General features: G+C 45.1%; 1 protein-coding gene across 2 annotated transcripts in view; it reads left to right on the plus strand.

Annotated features, from left to right (window-relative positions):
* Positions 1-11010: 11010 nt before the first annotated feature.
* The window catches only part of CRAMP1 (cramped chromatin regulator 1), a 28434-nt gene continuing 21929 nt past the window's right edge, over positions 11011-17515 (plus strand). Inside the window, exons 1-2 of one of the 2 annotated variants that reach the window (XM_075285531.1) lie at positions 11011-11234; positions 14045-14355. In XM_075285531.1, coding sequence (XP_075141632.1) covers positions 14046-14355 — 310 coding nt within the window. In that variant the 5' untranslated portion in view covers positions 11011-11234; position 14045. Of the gene's footprint in view, positions 11235-12957; positions 13021-14044; positions 14356-17515 lie in introns of those variants that run through there. The other variant, XM_075285530.1, reaches the window with a different exon arrangement.

The following is a 17515-nucleotide window of genomic DNA, read 5'->3' on the forward strand; positions in this document are numbered from 1 at the left end:
TGTCCAGTTTCTCGGGACCGAAGATGGAAACCTGGCGGAATGGCACGGATCGGACAGGGGAGCAAGTGTGAACGCCCTCTAAGGGTTGGGTTTTTTTTAGAGGTTTTATGATTTATAACTCTTATCTTAACTCTTAGGATCTGGTGCCACCTCAATAAATGTAGAATTTCCTGGCCCTGTGCTTTCCATGGCGGCCTTTACTCAATGATTAGCCTCAGATGAATGGGCCTGATAGTAGAGCGCCTTGCGCTGTAGGTTCTGTACCTGAACCAGCTACAAGATTGAGCTGGACACTTAAGTTTTTCCAGAATCCTGCATCAGTTTCTGCCTCTCATTGCAGACAATCCATTTAAAATTGAGGTCCGTGTGAACTAACCCTTGAGCTACCTGCACATGACTGTATGTCGTGTATGGATCTGTGAAAGAAGAAATGAATGAGAGACGAATGATATGTAGGTGGGTATGAGCCGGAATAGGGTCTGCTCTGAGATTTGCAGCCTGGTTGTATGCTTGGGTGAGGTCAAAAACGCACAGATCCATTCATTTCTATCTGCACACGGACACGTAGTGTGCATGGAGCCTTACACTGCTCGAGATGTTCCTGCATTTGGTAACTGACGCGTTAAATCTCCCAGTATAGTGTGTAGTTAGTGCTAATGCAGACCCTCACCCTATGGAGGTATATATAAGGATCTTGCAGTATATTCCTTTAATAGCAGGCTCCACTATATCCTACTTTCTAGGCATACAGTGCACTAATAGGATTATTATTGTAAAAATCTCTAAATTGCCAAGTCTTCCGCGCTATTCCCATACAGCAAAGAGGAATACTAGCCCAGTCTGGATCAAAAGGACGCTCTGTGACTTGCTTTGGGTTAATGGAGTCCTATGGATATAGGTTTGCCGGTGTCCATGACATCTGTAGGCTCCAAACATGATGTGAATTGAGCCTTATGGAGCTATTTGGTGTACAGGCTTGATAAATGAATATTCTCTAATTTTAATGTGATAAAAATATCAATTACTCCTATGCATCTAAGATAATAAAAAACAACTTGGAGAACAGACCGTTCACGTAGAATATTTTAGTGTTTGGTGTATATGGCTGAACTAAGACCCCGGCATCTCCTGGGTTGTGAACTACACATGTGCTGTGCTCAGTCTGAAGGAGTGTTAGTGCTCGTGCACATTAGAGGAATGTCCACCAACGTATACAATGGGTGTATACAGGCAATGGAGTATCCGGACCCTCCCCTGATGGTAGATGTCAGGGGGGAGGGTTGTATGGCTCCTTTACTCCTGTTACTATCCTACACTACTTGTATCTTCATCAGGTGCCAGAAGAAATTTTTCTCCACTCTTCAGTTCTTGCATTAGACGTCGTGGCACATGCATATGTTTTGGGGGTAGTGGTTCACAAACTTTCTGAACACTGAGCCCTCTTGGGCAAGGATTTTTTCTCAGGTCTCCCCAATACTGTTCTCGGTACCATATGATTAAAAGTCAGCTATAGTTGGTCTCTTATGCGCTTTGGCTACGTACCACCTCTCTTCTGCTTATTCTTCCTTCACACACCGCTATTACACACATATGGTTCTGCTACCTCCCCATTCATACACAGTTCTGTGGTCTACATCTTCTCCAGACCCACAGCTAGATGTATTACCTTCATGTGTTCCTTCTCGACACAACACTGCTGCCTGCTCCTTTCATACACTCAGCTGTGCTGCCTTCACATTCCCCACACACTCAGCTCCGTTATATCCACATTTTCCTCCACACACTCAGCTCTGTTATATCCACATTTCCCTCCACACACTCGGCTCTGTTATATCCAAATTTCCTTCCACACACTCAGCTCCGCTATATCCACATTTCCCTCCATACACTCCGCTTTCTTAAATCCACGTTTCCCTCCACACACTCAGCTGTTATATCCAAATTTCCCTCCACACACTCAGCTCTGTTATATCCACATTTCCCTCCACACACTGCCCTGTTACATCCACCTTCCTTTTCCGTCCTGCACAGCACTGCTACATCCACTTTCCCTCCACACACTCAGCTCTACGCTACTCAACATACTCAGCACTAATACCTCCATGTGCTTCCCCTACAAGCAACACTGGCCAGCTTCCATAATCGGAGCTACTATACAAGCTTTCCCCTGTATGTGACTGGTCACATGACTGACATGACAATTGATATTGCTGGCAGTTTGCAGTCCTGCAATGTGGAAATTTCTCAATTTGGCTTTCTGCCCCCACAGGGGGTTGTGACCTACAGTTTGGGGAAACAGTGGCTTAGGGAAAGCAGAAATAGTAACAGGATTTGGTAATGCACCTGTACAGTTATGTGGTGCCAACTGTGCCTAGTATGGTTCACGGAGAACATGGATACCAAAATCATTATTTATTAGAGGTCCGAGTGACCTGCACTTAGGAAATGCCGCTGCTATTGACGTGACGTGTATCCGGACTCTTCCATATTCCCGATGCCTTGCTCTTACCACTCGGACCCCTACCATCTCCTGCCTCTGCTACACTTTGCAGTGAGGGTTGCTCCATTGCTATGACCTCACCCATCCTACAAGCAGCAATGCAGAAAGCCGTCCCCAGTGCACCAACTGTCTCATTGGCATCGGCGTTGCAAGACTTTTTCCAAATCTATGAAGGTGACACACATAATGTGTAATGTGACGGCGGCCATTGAATATGCTCAGGGGAGGGGTAGATTTTCTTTAAATTAAGTACGAAGCATATTTATAGATTATGCTGTTTAAAATTTTCCATATCGCCATCTATAGTGAATAAGAATTTGCAAATGCTGCAATTTTCAATCTGGTGACAAAGAATAGGCTGACCCTTCCTGTTCTGTAGAGATCACGTATCAGTAGTCCTCTCCTCTCAATAGGTAATGGCCACAGCTCACTTACAGAAGTAGCAATGTTTAACTTGATACTTTAATGGTCGATACATTTTTGGATAACTTAGTCTCATTTAATAGACCCTATGGTTCTGGATCAACCTATGTTGCTCCTTACTTAAAAATGCCACTGTTTTTGTCTGAAAAATCTCCCAAGTTCCTGCCACTATCTGTCTCCCTTCAAGCTAATTTGCTGCTCACTCCCTGTTACTGAGGAAGGTCTTTCCATAGATACCATCAGAAGCAACATGCACTCACAACAGATTGAGAGGGGCTTGGCTTTCCTTATACAGTAAATGGAGGGGAGAGAATTCCACACAGCTTTCCCAGCTTCTACACTCTGCAGATGTTTCTCACAGTACTTATATTTATGTCTGGCTAGCTGCTTGTGTTATATCTGATGGGATGTTGGTCACGGACAGTAAGCAGCTTTCCTTATTGTGCTCTGATGTCTCTATTTCTGTGTCAGGGAGCTTTTTTTTTAGCTGTATCATGCCCTTTATTTGCAGTCCATTATTCCTGAATCTCCCATACTATGTTCTCTTGGGCTTTTCTCTGCTATTTATTTGCTTTTTTACAGTTACTCCTGGCAGAATTATATGTAAAGAAACCAGTAGTAGTAATAATGGATAGTAGAAGAACAGGCTTATACATTCAGAGCCTTAGATAGAAATGCAAAATGTGCTGCAGCCATAATGGGGCTATTAACAATTAGCCCTAGTAAGGAAAGCGACGTCTACATTCTGCTCATAAGAGCTAACAATCTAATATACAAGAAGTCTCCTACTATATAATGCAAGAGCTGACAATCTAATATATAATAGAATATCTCCTGAGAGATTACAATATAACATATAATATACGCTCTGCTCCTGAGAGCTTACAGTCTAATATATAATATACACTCTATGTAATATACTCTCTACTCCGAACAGTTTGTAATCTAATATATACTAATATATAATAACACTCTGCTCCTAAGAGCTTACAGTCTAATACAATGCCTTGCAAATGTATTCACACCCCCTGAATTCTTTCACATTTTGTCACAACCACAAACTTAAATGTATCTTCTTGAGATTTTCAGTGATGACCAACACAAAGTAGCCAATAATTGTGAAGTGGAAAGAAAATGATAAATGGATTTCAAAATTTTTAATTTGAAAAGTGTGATGTGCAAAAGTCTTCAGCCCCCCTTTATCAATACTTAGTAGCGTTGTCTTTCACTGCAATTCCAGCTGCAAATCTTTTGAGCTCTGTGTGATGTACAAAAGTCTTCAGCCCCCTTGACTTGAGTATAAGCCGAGGGGGGCTTATTCAGCACAAAAACTGTGCTTAAAAACCAGGCTTATATTCAAGTATATACAGTACAAAAGTCAAAGCAAATTCCTACGGTCAGTGAATGTTGTCACCAATTTTTACAGCTATGGTATAGACAACATTTTTCGGAGGAGGCGTAGAATCACTTACTATAGTATAGCCCCGGAAGTTACTATATGAAGACAAGCAGGCTAGGAAGGAGGGTGACTCTGTAATGCAGTGAATATTTTGTCCATGCCAGCCATCCATGTAAAGTGGTGACGTCAATCACTGCCAACAGGAATTTGTTCCCACTTTTGACTTGGAACAAGTCTCTGCCCAGGGCTGTTCTTTACTTATACATATGCTACATGGAATTGGACATATAGGGCCGTATTTATTATGACGCTTATGTCAGATACCTGGTGTAAAAGTAGTATATTAGCGTCTTCCACATCGCTTTCATGAAATTGGAGTAGGAGTTGAACGACATTTAAGATTATTTACAATATAGCGCATGGCCTGACGGAGGAGTCACCGCATTTATGAGTCGGCTGTTCTGCTGGAGTTATGAAGACCAGCATTCAGTGTGCCAGTCTTCATAAATATGCTTCACGGAGCAGATACTCAGGAATACTGGAGAGTTGTCAGATGAAACTGCACACTAGCTATAGAGGTAGGACATACGGTTCCGTTCTAGCAATAATGTAATTTTTTGGCTTATTCTATAAAGATGTTCATGTTATATTACAGTAAATAGTGACAATGGGACTTACAGTAGTAGAAACCTATGATATTATGGACTTATCTATGAAAATATATTGCAAGCTTTAGGAGCGATAATTGTTTGCAGTGACGTAACTACCACCGTAGCAGCAGAGGCAGCTGCCACAGGCCACTATGGGGTATAATCCTGTGTACTGGGGCCAGTATGGGGGCATAATACTGTGTGCAGGGGCCACTATGGGGGATAATACTGTGTGCAGGGGCCACTATGGGGGATAATACTGTGTGCAGGGGCCACTATGGGGGATAATCCTGTGTACTGGGGCCAGTATGGGGGCATAATACTGTGTGCAGGGGCCACTATGGGGGATAATACTGTGTGCAGGGGCCACTATGGGGTATAATCCTGTGTACTGGGGCCAGTATGGGGACATAATACTGTGTGCAGGGGCCATTATGGGGGATAATACTGTGTGCAGGGGCCACTATGGGGTATAATACTGTGTACTGGGGCCACTATGGGGTATAATACTGTGTACTGGGGCCAGTATGGGGACATAATACTGTGTACTGGGGCCAGTATGGGGACATAATACTGTGTACTGGGGCCAGTATGGGGACATAATTCTGTGCATTGGGGTGTTAGGGGTCAGTTGGTCGAGGTCTTCAGTGTCGGTTGGGGGGGGGGCATGTGAAAAGTTCACCATGGGGCCCCGCCATTCCTAGTTACGTCATTGACTGTTTGTATTTGGTCTGTTGTCAATTTTGATTGAAATTGTTGATATGTTTTTGGCATGTAGGAAGAAATTGAAATTTGCAGAGGAAACCCAGACAAATACAAGAAGAAGATACAAACTAGAGACCCCAGTGCTACAAGGTAACAGGTAACAGGGCTAACCAGCAAGTCACTGTGCAATCCAGAATTACAGCAATCATTAAATAAAAATCATAATTACCTTATGTTGTATATTTGATATGTTGTATTTATATAAACAATTATCCTGCATTATGGTAACTGTCAGCAAGCCAAATATAATCATATACATATAGTATTAAACTAGAATACAGAGGAACAATAGGTGGACAGTGTTCCCCTTTTATTCCCGCAATGGGCATTTTTTGATTTTTGTGTTTGACTCCCCGCCTTCCAAACCCCATAACTTTTTTTCATTCAAAATTTATATAGTTTTATTTATGTTTTAACCCCTTCAAAAAAAATAAAAAATCTTTGCAAAAATAATCTAAAACCCGTACATTTTTAATATCTCCGCGTATTCACAGAGCGTCTGTTTTTGCAGGGCCAGATGTACTTTTTTTTTTTTTTTTAGTTAAGATCTTTTTTTTTTTTTGTTCAAATTTTTATAGAGACAAAATAGCAAAAAAATGGCGGTTCGATTTTTTGTTTCCCACTAAAGTGTTCACCATATGGAAATATACTGTATTTTATAAGTTTTTAGATAGAGTGTTGAGACACAGGGATACCTGTTATTCATTATTCGTTTCGAATAGCTTCTCAATATTCAACTATTCGAACGAATATGGAACCCCATTATAGTCTATGGGAGAAAATGCTTCGTTTCAGGGGATCCCACCATTCGACTCAGGAGAGTCACCAAGTCCAAGTCCACACCCCAGGAAATGATGACACCTCTAAAATGCAACTGGGACAGCAGGGGAAGCATGTCTGGGGGCATCTAACACACCAAAGACCCTCTATTACCCCAACATCACAGCCTAACAACTACACACTATACACACTCACTACAACCTCTATCAAAGTGGGAAAATACCTGGAAACCTTCTTTACTCCCCAAATGGATGGACACAAACCCCAATTTAAGCTTAAAAAATAAATAAATAACAACCACCCCTTTAAATCGTGTTCCCCATGACAACCACAGATGGAATAGACAATGGGAAATCCTTCAGTCCCCACCCTGACCTGTCATTGTGTGTGTGATGTGGTGAGACCTTCCAAAATTCACTTTTAAGGCCCTTAACATGAGCCCTTCCAAATGAAGTTCCAGGCCCTTAAGCTGAGCTACCAGCAGAGATTGAGGCCCTTCAGGTGACTTCAGCCTCTACCTGCAGAGTTTTAGGCCCTTTAACTTACTTCAGCCTCCACCAGCAGAGATTTGTGGGTTCTTTGGGTGAGTTGAGCCTTTAAACAGCAGAGATTCAGATTTTGTCCCTTACAGTGAGTAGAGCCTCGCACCAGCAGTGTTTTTGGCCCTTGGCGTGAGTAGAGCCTTTAAAATAGTGTTTTTGGCCCCTGGCATAAGTAGAGCCTTGCACCAGCAGTGTTTTTGGCCCTTGGCATGAGTAGAACCTTTAAAATACAGTGCTTTTGGCCCTTGGAGTGAGTACAGCCTTTAAACTGCAGTGTTTTTGGCCCTTGGCGTGAGTAGAGCCTTTACAATACAGTGTTTTTGGCCCTTGGCGTGAGTACAGCCTTTAAAAAGCAGTTTTATGCCCTCTTGGTGACTAGAGCCATGCAGCAGCAGTGTTTCATTTTTTGGCCCTTGGGGTGACCCCTAAAAAATTAGATTTCAAGCCCTTGGGGGTGAGCCCTAAAACATTAATTTTCAGGCCCTTGGGGGGAGCCCTAAGAAATTATTTTGCAGGCCCTGGGGCTGGTGCCCTATATAATTGAGTTGCAACCCCCTGGGAGGGGGATTTTGGAAATATTTTTTTATATATATAAAAAAAATTTCACATGCAGAATTAGGGTCTGGAGTTGTAGGAGGAGGAGGATGAGAAGGATGAGGAAGAGTAAATTGTTTGTTGACTTAATCTCTCCAGTACCTGGGCTATGGAGTGGATACCCAGCTGGTTATCCACGTCCTCACCCATGTCCCCTGCTGCTGCTGGCAGCCCCTCTCCAGTACCTGGACTGTGGAGTGGATATACAGCTGGATATCCACATCCTAGCCCATGTCCCCTGCTCATAATGACAAAGGACATTGCTGGCAGCCCCTCTCCAGTACCTGGACTGTGGACTAGACACCCAGCTGGGTATGCACGTCCTCACCCATGTCCCCTGCTGCTACGCTGCATGATTTGCAGATAGATTTTATATTGAGCTCTGAAAAGAGCTGTTATTTCCAATTCCTGCCTAACCAAAGCACTGTATCGCCCTCAGAACAAGCTCTCCCTATCATTCCAACACTGAAATGACACGAATATGGCGGCGGCTGTTCTTATGAATGGGAGGTCACATGTTTTCAGCAGCCTATGTTTTTTTTAATTTTTTTCACTACCTCTGTTGTCGTAGTTCCTGTCCCACCTCCCCCTGCGCAGTTATTGGTGCAAAAAATGCCCCAGGGAAGGTGGGAGGGGACACGAATTATTACTGCGTATGCGGCCTTGTATTCGATTGTGAACAAATACATCGCTTATCTCTACTAATAATATGTATGTGGTTTGCTTTATTTTTAAAAAAATTTCTATGTGTTTTAGGGAATTTAGAGATTTTTTTTTTTTTTACTGTATTTACTGTATTTTATTAGAGCCCCATAAGGTCTGATCACTAATGCAATACATTGCAAATTACTGGCACTTCTATTAGAGAGTGCATAAAGCAGCCTGTAATAGAAGTTATTGCCAGACAAGCCGGGGAGCTTTCAATAGTCTTGGTGATCTCGGACCTCGTACCAGGTACTGTCGTTCCTCCCAAAATTATGGTACCCATGTGCTGCTGGGTAAATGGCGCCTCACGGAGGCTTTAACGTGAGCACTTATCACTGGCATTAGGGTCTCTGCTGACACCATATTTAAATACCTGACAGCCACTGTAATAATATGGTGGATGTCGAGAAGAACAGTTCAGTAAGAGGTTGACCAGTTTTTGGTATTGTTTGCTGACCTATTATTTACCATTTAAAGGGGTGTCTGGGGTTAAATGCAAAGCAATGAGACTCACGTTCTCCCAAGTCCTTGGTTTAAGGGCATATTCCCATTTCCTACAGTGTATGTACTGGCAGAACTGAAAGGCATGTCGGGTACTGGCAATATCACCGCTGAGATGTCACCATTACCGAGTACATGACCACGTGGTCAATTGAGTCTCTGCATTTCCGGCCCCTACGGTCTGTGTACTAATACAGGGAACACACTGCTTGAATTGAGAACCAGGTAGGTGAATGTTGCTTTTTTTTTTCCCACCATCTTTTGCATTTATGGCGGACAACTCTTTTAACCCTTAGATAACAATGTGATGTGAACTATTAGTATAAAGCTACAAACCACGAAACATCAGTGTCCTCAGTCAGGCTTAGATCCAAGAATATTAAAGAGAAGTCCAGGGCAGAGGTTTAGCAGTCCGGCTTTAGTGCACTATCATGTTTGTATCTATGGCAGGTTTATGACATATCATGTGGCCTACAATGAGACTACCCCTATAGGCAGATAAAACAATGAAGGCTGCAATAGTAAGATCCGCTCTTATTCCAGATTGCATTTGACGTGTTTTTTTGCTACAATTGTAAAGTGATGAGGTCACTATGGGGGTGCATCCCCGGATGTCTATATTCTGTGCTCTCAGTATCTATGCAATGCTGTCCTTCGTACACCTGAAGAAGAAACCAGCTTCCAGTTTCGAAACGCGTTGTGTGTGAGGCATGAAACAAGAACTACGGTTGGTAAGCGCGGATCCTTTCATCCATTTGATACTTCTGTAGAAGTTGGTTGGATAGGTCCTTTTCTGTATAGTACCATGCACACGTGCTTTCACGGTTCAGATCTGCCAGCTACTAGCCATTTTGTCTATGAAGTGATATTTGAGTGCTGTGATCATTTCACAGCGCTTAAAGGTGATTATATGTTGAATAATACTTTGTGGAATCACTTTAAAAGGGTAATGCACAAGGTGCCGCGCGGTGCTCTCTCTTGTGTTTTCTTTGTAATGTATCTCTCTGTCTGTATTTGAACCCTACAAATTGTACAGCGCTGTGGAATAGGTTGGCGCTATAGAAATAAAATGTATTATTATTATCAGGTATAATGAGGAGCGAAAGATCTTTTTTTATACTGAAACCAAAGGATGGAAAAGTAGGACTTGCAGGACTTTTCTGTCCGTTGATTTTTGGAGGTCACTGCGACGGAGATGCCAATGCCTAAGGCTTGGTTCACATCTGTGTCTCAACTGGACTGTAAGCGGCGGACCCCATTATAGTCTAAGGCCCCGTTCACAGGGCGGATTTTGGCATCGAGAGTCACGCGAGGAGCTGCGTCACTCTCAGGCCAAAATCTGCCTGCCACAACCGTCGCGGCTTTTCCCTCTGGAGTAGGCTCAAGTGAATGGGCCGACTCCGGAGGTCGCTGCTGCATCTCAACGAGCCGCGGAATCCGTCTGAAGAAAGGGCTAGCGGCAACAAGAACTCTAGCGGTCTCCATAGACCACCATTGTGAGGGGGCGGATTATGACGTGGTTTCCGCTCCATAATCCGCCCCCTCTGTGCCAGTGTGATGGCCGCAGGAATCCACATTTTAATCAGACGGACTGGTTGTCTTTGGGGGCTAGCGACAGAGACCTGAAGGCTAGTATGACCCCAGCCTAAGCCAAGTCACTGTTCAGGACCTGACCACTAGGGGGCGGTGATGCAGCTCCTTATTGTGAAGGGTATTTGGTGACAACCAATATGGCCCCTTCCTTTCGGGTCATGTGAGCTCCAGACCATGTGACTGCTACGTCATCAGACCCACGAACTCCATTCTAGACACGACCACAAGCCGAATATCAGTCGCAGCCTTCGCCCCGCCCACAGCGTCAATCAAATCTCATCCAACCAATAGCATCAGTCGTTATGGAGACGGCTAACTACGCTGTAACATGATTGTAAAACGTCCTTCTATTGGTCAAACCAGCCAGCCAATCGGACATCTCTTCCTCTCGCCATTGACATCATTAAACTCTGCCCTCTATGCCCATGACTCCCAGCGCCGCTTGGCGTTGTGGCTTGTGATTGGTCCTTCTAAGACAGGCTCCGCCTCTCCAGGACAGCACACCAATCGGTGCGTTTGTTTGGGTTGTGAGGGGCGTGGCTTGTTTTGGCAGGCTGGCTTGGCGCGGGTTGTTGTCAGATGCGGACGCGAGCTTGGGGGAGAAGGTCGGCACCAGGATCCAATGGAGCTCCGGATCAGGCCCTGCGGAGGTTACGGGGGGCATTGACAGCTGGCTGACTGCGGGGATAGGTTGGGGGTCATCGGCTACTTGTATGACATAGGCCCGGCGGCAGGGACACGACAAGCCGGATCAGGCCCTTCAAGACTCCTTCATGTATCAGGTAAGGGCCACTTAACCCTTCATGCCCTGCTGTCACACTACAACTCCCATCAGGCACTGCTCCTCCTCTATATACCGTGACTGACACTGTCCCAATACAAAGTCTTTGTCTCCTCTCTGTTATTCCTATTCATACACTGTATAGTGTGGTGACAGTACAGCAGGGCATGCTGGGAGTTGTAGTACTCCAGTACCTGGACAGCACACAGTGCATTAATACACAGAGGAGCCTCCTATATACTGGTCTGTATACAGCTGTGCTAGTGACAAGTGTTATACACCAGCTCAGGTGACCACTTAATCAATTATCACTAATGAGCCCAGCTATCACCCCCATCAGGCTCTGCCTACCCTGAGTATCCCACATCCCATCATACAGTGGCTGATAGCAGAGAGCAGCTGTTGTCCTGCGGCCTCCTGTGTCCTAAGCTGCTTATAATTCTCCTCGTGTAATAAGTGTATTATGTGTCTGTGCACAGCAGTGCTGCCTTGTGCCCTACATGCTGTATACATTATATATATTATTTATTTGCTGCTTCCACTCTATTGCTATTACAATAGTCGGGGCCATTTACTGTCTTGGGGTCATTGTTTATTATTGCATAGTATTGGAATGAATCAATCAATCAACATTGAAACATTGCTGGGAGATACATTGTATAATCTGTTATGATACAATGTAGAATGAGATATTTTACTGATACATTGTATACTGTGATACATCCTGTAGTAATACATGTGTACAGTGTGATGGACATGATATAATCTGATACATTCTGTAGTGATATATTGTATTTATAGTGTGATACATTCTGCATTGTTATAGTGTGTGTATATATGTATATAATGTGTGTGATACTTTAGTAATACATTGTATATTGGGATACATTCTGTAGTGAGACAATATATAGGGTGTAGTGTGATGCATTGTATACAGAACATAGTATCTGTGCATATCATTTGATTATATATATGTGTATGTATTTGTTGCCCTGCATCAGTCATTGCTGTAACACTTGGCAGACGACTACAACTCCCAGCAATCCCTGTCAGATCGTGCTGAGAGTTGTCCTTTCCCACCAGACAGTTTGCAATGAATTATTAACCACCAGGGTATTGTTATAATTTATTATTATTCTTCCTATAATGTCTATGCAGATATAGGTATGACTACTAGCTAGCTCCCCCCAGTTTTTACCCCAGTAGCCCCCAAGTTGTCCTGATCAGTGTTTACTATGGGGCTGGATCCATCTTGTTTTGATGCCCCTGTGCCCATAAGAAATGCAATGCAGCTAAACCAGTTTTCTTGCTGCACATCTCTGGTGCCTGCATTCCCTTCCTCCAGTGTTAGTGGCTGTAGGTTTCTGGGGTGTGATGACTCCTATGGAGGGGTGAATAAGTTTTGCCCCAAAAATAATAAAATTTCAAATGCTGCCCAAGCTGATGACGTAGCAAAAAGCAAAGTTCATCTCCAACAACGCCCCATGAGGTGCCCCGAGATTGGCAGCGTCTGGTTTAAATTCCTTACCCCCGATAGGGGAAGTGAGATATGCATCTGGAAGGGGAAGTTCTCAGCTTTCGTTTGCCCCCGGTCCCGAGTTGATCCGAGGTACCGATCTGGAGTTTTGGGGTGTTGAAGGAGGGGTCCCCTCCGCGCCTGGCTGCAGCATTTGGTGGAATCTCCAGCCCCGAGCAGCAGCAGCAGAGGAGACAAGGCGCAGGAGACGAGAGCGCACGAACATGAGCGATCCCGGGCGGACCGAGGCTCCGATCAGCCCCGATCCATGGTGAGGACGAAGACGACCCCCCGGGGGTGCCGGGGACACCGGACTGGGTAGGGATCGGTCGGGCCGGATCACTTTTAGGAAGCAGAGTCCGGGGCGAGCGCGGCGGCGGCGGCGGCGCCTGATCATCATGTCGGGTTCTCTTGTGCTCAACAACAAAACCAAGCCCGAGCTCCCTCGTCTGCCGCCTCGTCCAGCCTGCCCCGGAGCCCGGCAGCCGTCCCTGCCACCCCGGGAGCCCTCACCCGGGCACCGTGCCCCTTCCCCGCCACAGGACTGAGCCATCCAGCCCGGGCTGTGCAGTCGGGACAGTGGAAGAGGATTTGTCACTAACAATGGCGGCCATGTTGTTCAGGATCTCTCCTCTCCTCTCTTTCTGTCTCTCCTTCTGCACAACTTATTTCTTTGACTGGAATATTGGGGTTTAGGGGAGTCACTGCCTGCCCCCCCCCCCTCCCCTCTGAGGTGTACCCCCTGGGAAGGAAAGGGTAAAAAAACCCCTTATATAAAAGGGATAAACCCAGAGTAAACATGGCCATGGATTATACACTAGCAGCCATGAGCCCTCAGAGCCACGGTCGCCGCGTCTGGGGATCCAAACCGTCCGAAAACGCAGAATTTAGGAATAAAATAAAGGCGAAACTTAGAACCCTAAATCGAAACGGGGGCGATGGTGCGTCTACCGCTAAATCGGGTGGATCGTGTAGTCTCGCATAGTCTAGGAGACGGTTCACAAGGTTAAGGTCTCTTGTGGGGCGACGGCGGGTTAGCCTGGCGCCAGGAAATTTTTGGAAACTTTAGGAAAAATCAGAAATTTGAGATACATTTTAATAATTTTTACTTCTTAATTTTGCGGTAATTTATTATTTTTTTTAACCCTATCCATTCCATAAGACATTGCTTATAGAAAATGGAGGTTTTCGGGTGACCTTAAAGGGACAGGACCCCGGTGTATGCCCCCAATTTTTTTTTTATTTTTTTTTCTAAATTTTCTGATCTTATTTTTTGTTGACTTTTCTCATTTCAGGATGACAGTGAAGCTGAAGAGTGGAGAGGAAAGGAAGCCGAACAACAAGCGGGCCCCCGAGACTGAAGAAGAGGAAGAAGCGGCAGCACCGGCGGCCGTGGTGGCGGCGGCGGCAGAAGTGGAAGATAAAAGCAAGACAGAAGGGGATCTACTCATCTCCGAGACCCCAGAGGCGGCCGCCACCCCTGAACAGCCCTCCAAAGTCCAGCAGGATCAGCACCACTTCCTGCGCTCCAGCGTCCGACCCCATAGCAAGAGGCAGAGGAGGGATTCGGGTAGCAATGGACGGGCGCCCACTGCCAAAAGCAAAGGTAACCCACATTATTCACCCTGCCCCTTCATGGATATTTCGGGGTCAACACACAATTTATTTGCAACAATTTATTACGTCGCCCATTCACCCAGCCCCATGCCAGCTAGTTATAGGGGCGTTAATGCTATACGCAGGGTTAATTTTTCTTTCTTTAGCTGCTGCGCCCTGAAATAATTTGCAAGACTTCGTACCTGTAATATAAGAGTGCGCGGTTATACGCAGGAGGTCGGCAAACGCTAGACTCCATTTTGTTTTTGTAGACACAACTCTGTAATATTTGGATTACGTTGAAGATTTTTTGTAACGCCCCGAAGTCCCTATTAAATAATCCTCCAAGGGCACAGTGCAGCGGCCTAGCGGAAAGCGTTATGTAACCGCAACGTACAAGTGTCCATCACATGCCGGACCGCGGGTTACTTGTGGGGTAATAGCGATCTGGTGTGATCTGTATGTGAGTGCGGGAATCTCTGCAACGTGTTCACTGGAAATCACTATAGGAAGGGCACAATGGTCTAGTAAGACTCAAAACCCCAACACAGCGCCTCCTACAGGTAGGGTATAGGTTGCGGCGCTCTCCTCTTTCACTAGTGTATAAAATGGGCACAAATATTAAAAATAGGTAACAAATTGTAACTTCAGCGACATTAGGTTGGAAAGATATGTAAGTATATAAATATATATATTATAGTGAGGTTTCGCTAGGCATATTTTTTTGGCCATGCATACTGGGTGGTGCATGTATTTATATGATCAATGCAATAATATATATTTTAAAATTTAATAGTTAATACTAAAAATGGTTAAAAATCGCAGTTTTGTTCCTTTGGTCAAATCTGCACGTCTCAAACACGGGGTGATCATTGCCTTAGAGCCAGGGCGGTGGAGTTGGTGGGTCAGACCTCCGACTCTGTTTTTCTACTGCCCGACTCTGACTCCTTAATAAATGTCTGACAACCGTGATCAGTCTGCAGCTGTAAAGCTCATTCTAATTTATTAAAACGCCAGTATGTAAATATGTAACAAGCTGCACATTTATTTAATTATACAGTATCAATAATTGCCTAATATTTATAATAATCCTTTTATTTTGAAGCCACAATCGGTTACGTTTCTCCGACTCCACCCCAAACCGGTCCCGACCCTTGCTCCATAGCCCGGCTTAGTGCGTGTTCACTTGGTGGCTGATTGTTTTTGGCCTTGGAATCCGCATGAAAAAAACTCCTGCCACTTATTGTAAGCCGCACCCTAGTTTATATGGCACGGATTTTCCTGCCTATGGGATTCGAAAAAGCAGCGTATCCGTTCAGAAACTGATGGCTGCACACAGGTTCACCATATTGAGCAGCTGAGCCTTGGATTTCTGCAGATGATTTTTTTCAGATTGGAAAAAATCAGCGGTGTGAACATGGCTTTGAAGGAGTCAAGGTAACCTATTGATGGCCTATCCTTAGGATAGCTCATTAAAGGGATTGTCCGGGGAGTATTCATTTACTTACTTGATCGTGGGGATGCTCTTAATGGAGCCAGGGATTCTGGCCATATCAGCCCCCCTGTGCCATGTGATAGGAGGCAGCGTTTGGCTCCCTTCTCACTCCACCCCTTCCATACTGTTCCTTCCCCCAATCTCACAGACAATTAACTTACCTATGGGGGCTGGCTATAATAAAGCTCCTCCCACAGCACAGGTAATTAATTACCTATGAGTTATTGGGAGAAGCAATCTGGGATCACATGACTTGAGGGTTGCAATGTTCCTGAAACCCTGGTATCCCTTATCAGCAATTCCTGGGTCCAGGTAAGTGAATAGATCCCTGGACAAACCCTTTGATATGAGTGTGGTTGGTGTCCAACACCCTGCACCCCTGCTGATCAGCTGTTTGTAGCAGAAGCTCCGTACGCTGTGTAATGGCTGTGCTGCACTATTACCACTCCGCTCCTGGTCACTATGCAGTTTATGGATCCATTTGCTTCCATCTCTGTATACTATGGAGCTATCGGGTGACTGATGCTGATATCAGACCCCCGCCAATCGCATATTGATGACTTATAGTAAGGTTATTTGATCAGTATGTTGTCTTGGACAACTCCTTTAAGCTAGAGACTTCTCAAAATGATGTGCTACCATAAAATCTGCTGCAATCTTCCTTTTCTTTTTGTGGAGTCCTGTTCCTGCTCTGAGTGGCCGATTATCAGATGCCGGATTACAGGAATCTTCAGACACCCATCTAAATAATACAAGAGTCACGTTGTGTGATTACAGTCCTTGGCGCTGGTGGCACAGTCCATGCCTGACTCTTATGTAGCTGTTGTGCTAGTCACATTACTTGGTTTTGCTGGACACTTGGGTTATGTTCACATGGTGGAGTTTGACACTGGTTTTGTGGTGGATTCTGCCCTGAAATTGAAGCAAAAAATAATAATTGTCCAGCTCTACCTGGTGGATAATATAGTTTCAAAACCCGCATAGCACAAGCCACTCCAGTGGCCCATTCAAGTGGGTGAAAGTGGCAGCGGAAAGCCAGAGGGGCCACAAGTGTTGCGGCATTTCAGGCAGAGCTCCAGGCCTCTATTTTCTCCTCTTTGTATCCAGACTCTTGACATGTGACCTGGTTATCATGTGCATGGTCAGGTCTAGGGGCCCGGCTTCTAAGCTTTTCATCTGAACGTGGAGAAACGGAGTGACCTGTCATTGTAAGACACCCTGTAGTCGTTATCTTTTAAAGGGATTCTACCATTAAAACCTTTTTTGTGGATAAGACGTTGGAATAGTCTTTAGAAAGGTTATTCATCTCTTACCTTTAGATGTGATCTTTGCCGCGCTGTTCCTTAGAAATACCGGTTTTTACCGGTATGTAAATTCGTTCTCTCACAGCGATGGGGGCGGGCCCTAGCGCTGAAAATGCACTGGGGTCGTCCCCACTGCAGCTCGAGAACATGATCCTGCAACGCCTCTATCTTCGGCTGGATCCTCTTCTTCTCTGTTGTCTTCCTCCTGCATCACCTCCGACTCCTGCGCAGTTGGCTCTGCCAGTGAGACACCAGCAGAGCCGAGTGCGAATGCTGGCCGGTGGCCATTTTTGGGAGGCCGCTCCTGCATTGAACTACAAGAGCAGCCGGCCGGCATGCGCAGTCAGCTCTACTAGTGTCTCCCTGCGCAG

This window comes from Leptodactylus fuscus, chromosome 8, assembly GCF_031893055.1.
Source record: "Leptodactylus fuscus isolate aLepFus1 chromosome 8, aLepFus1.hap2, whole genome shotgun sequence".
Lineage (NCBI taxonomy): Eukaryota > Metazoa > Chordata > Amphibia > Anura > Leptodactylidae > Leptodactylus > Leptodactylus fuscus.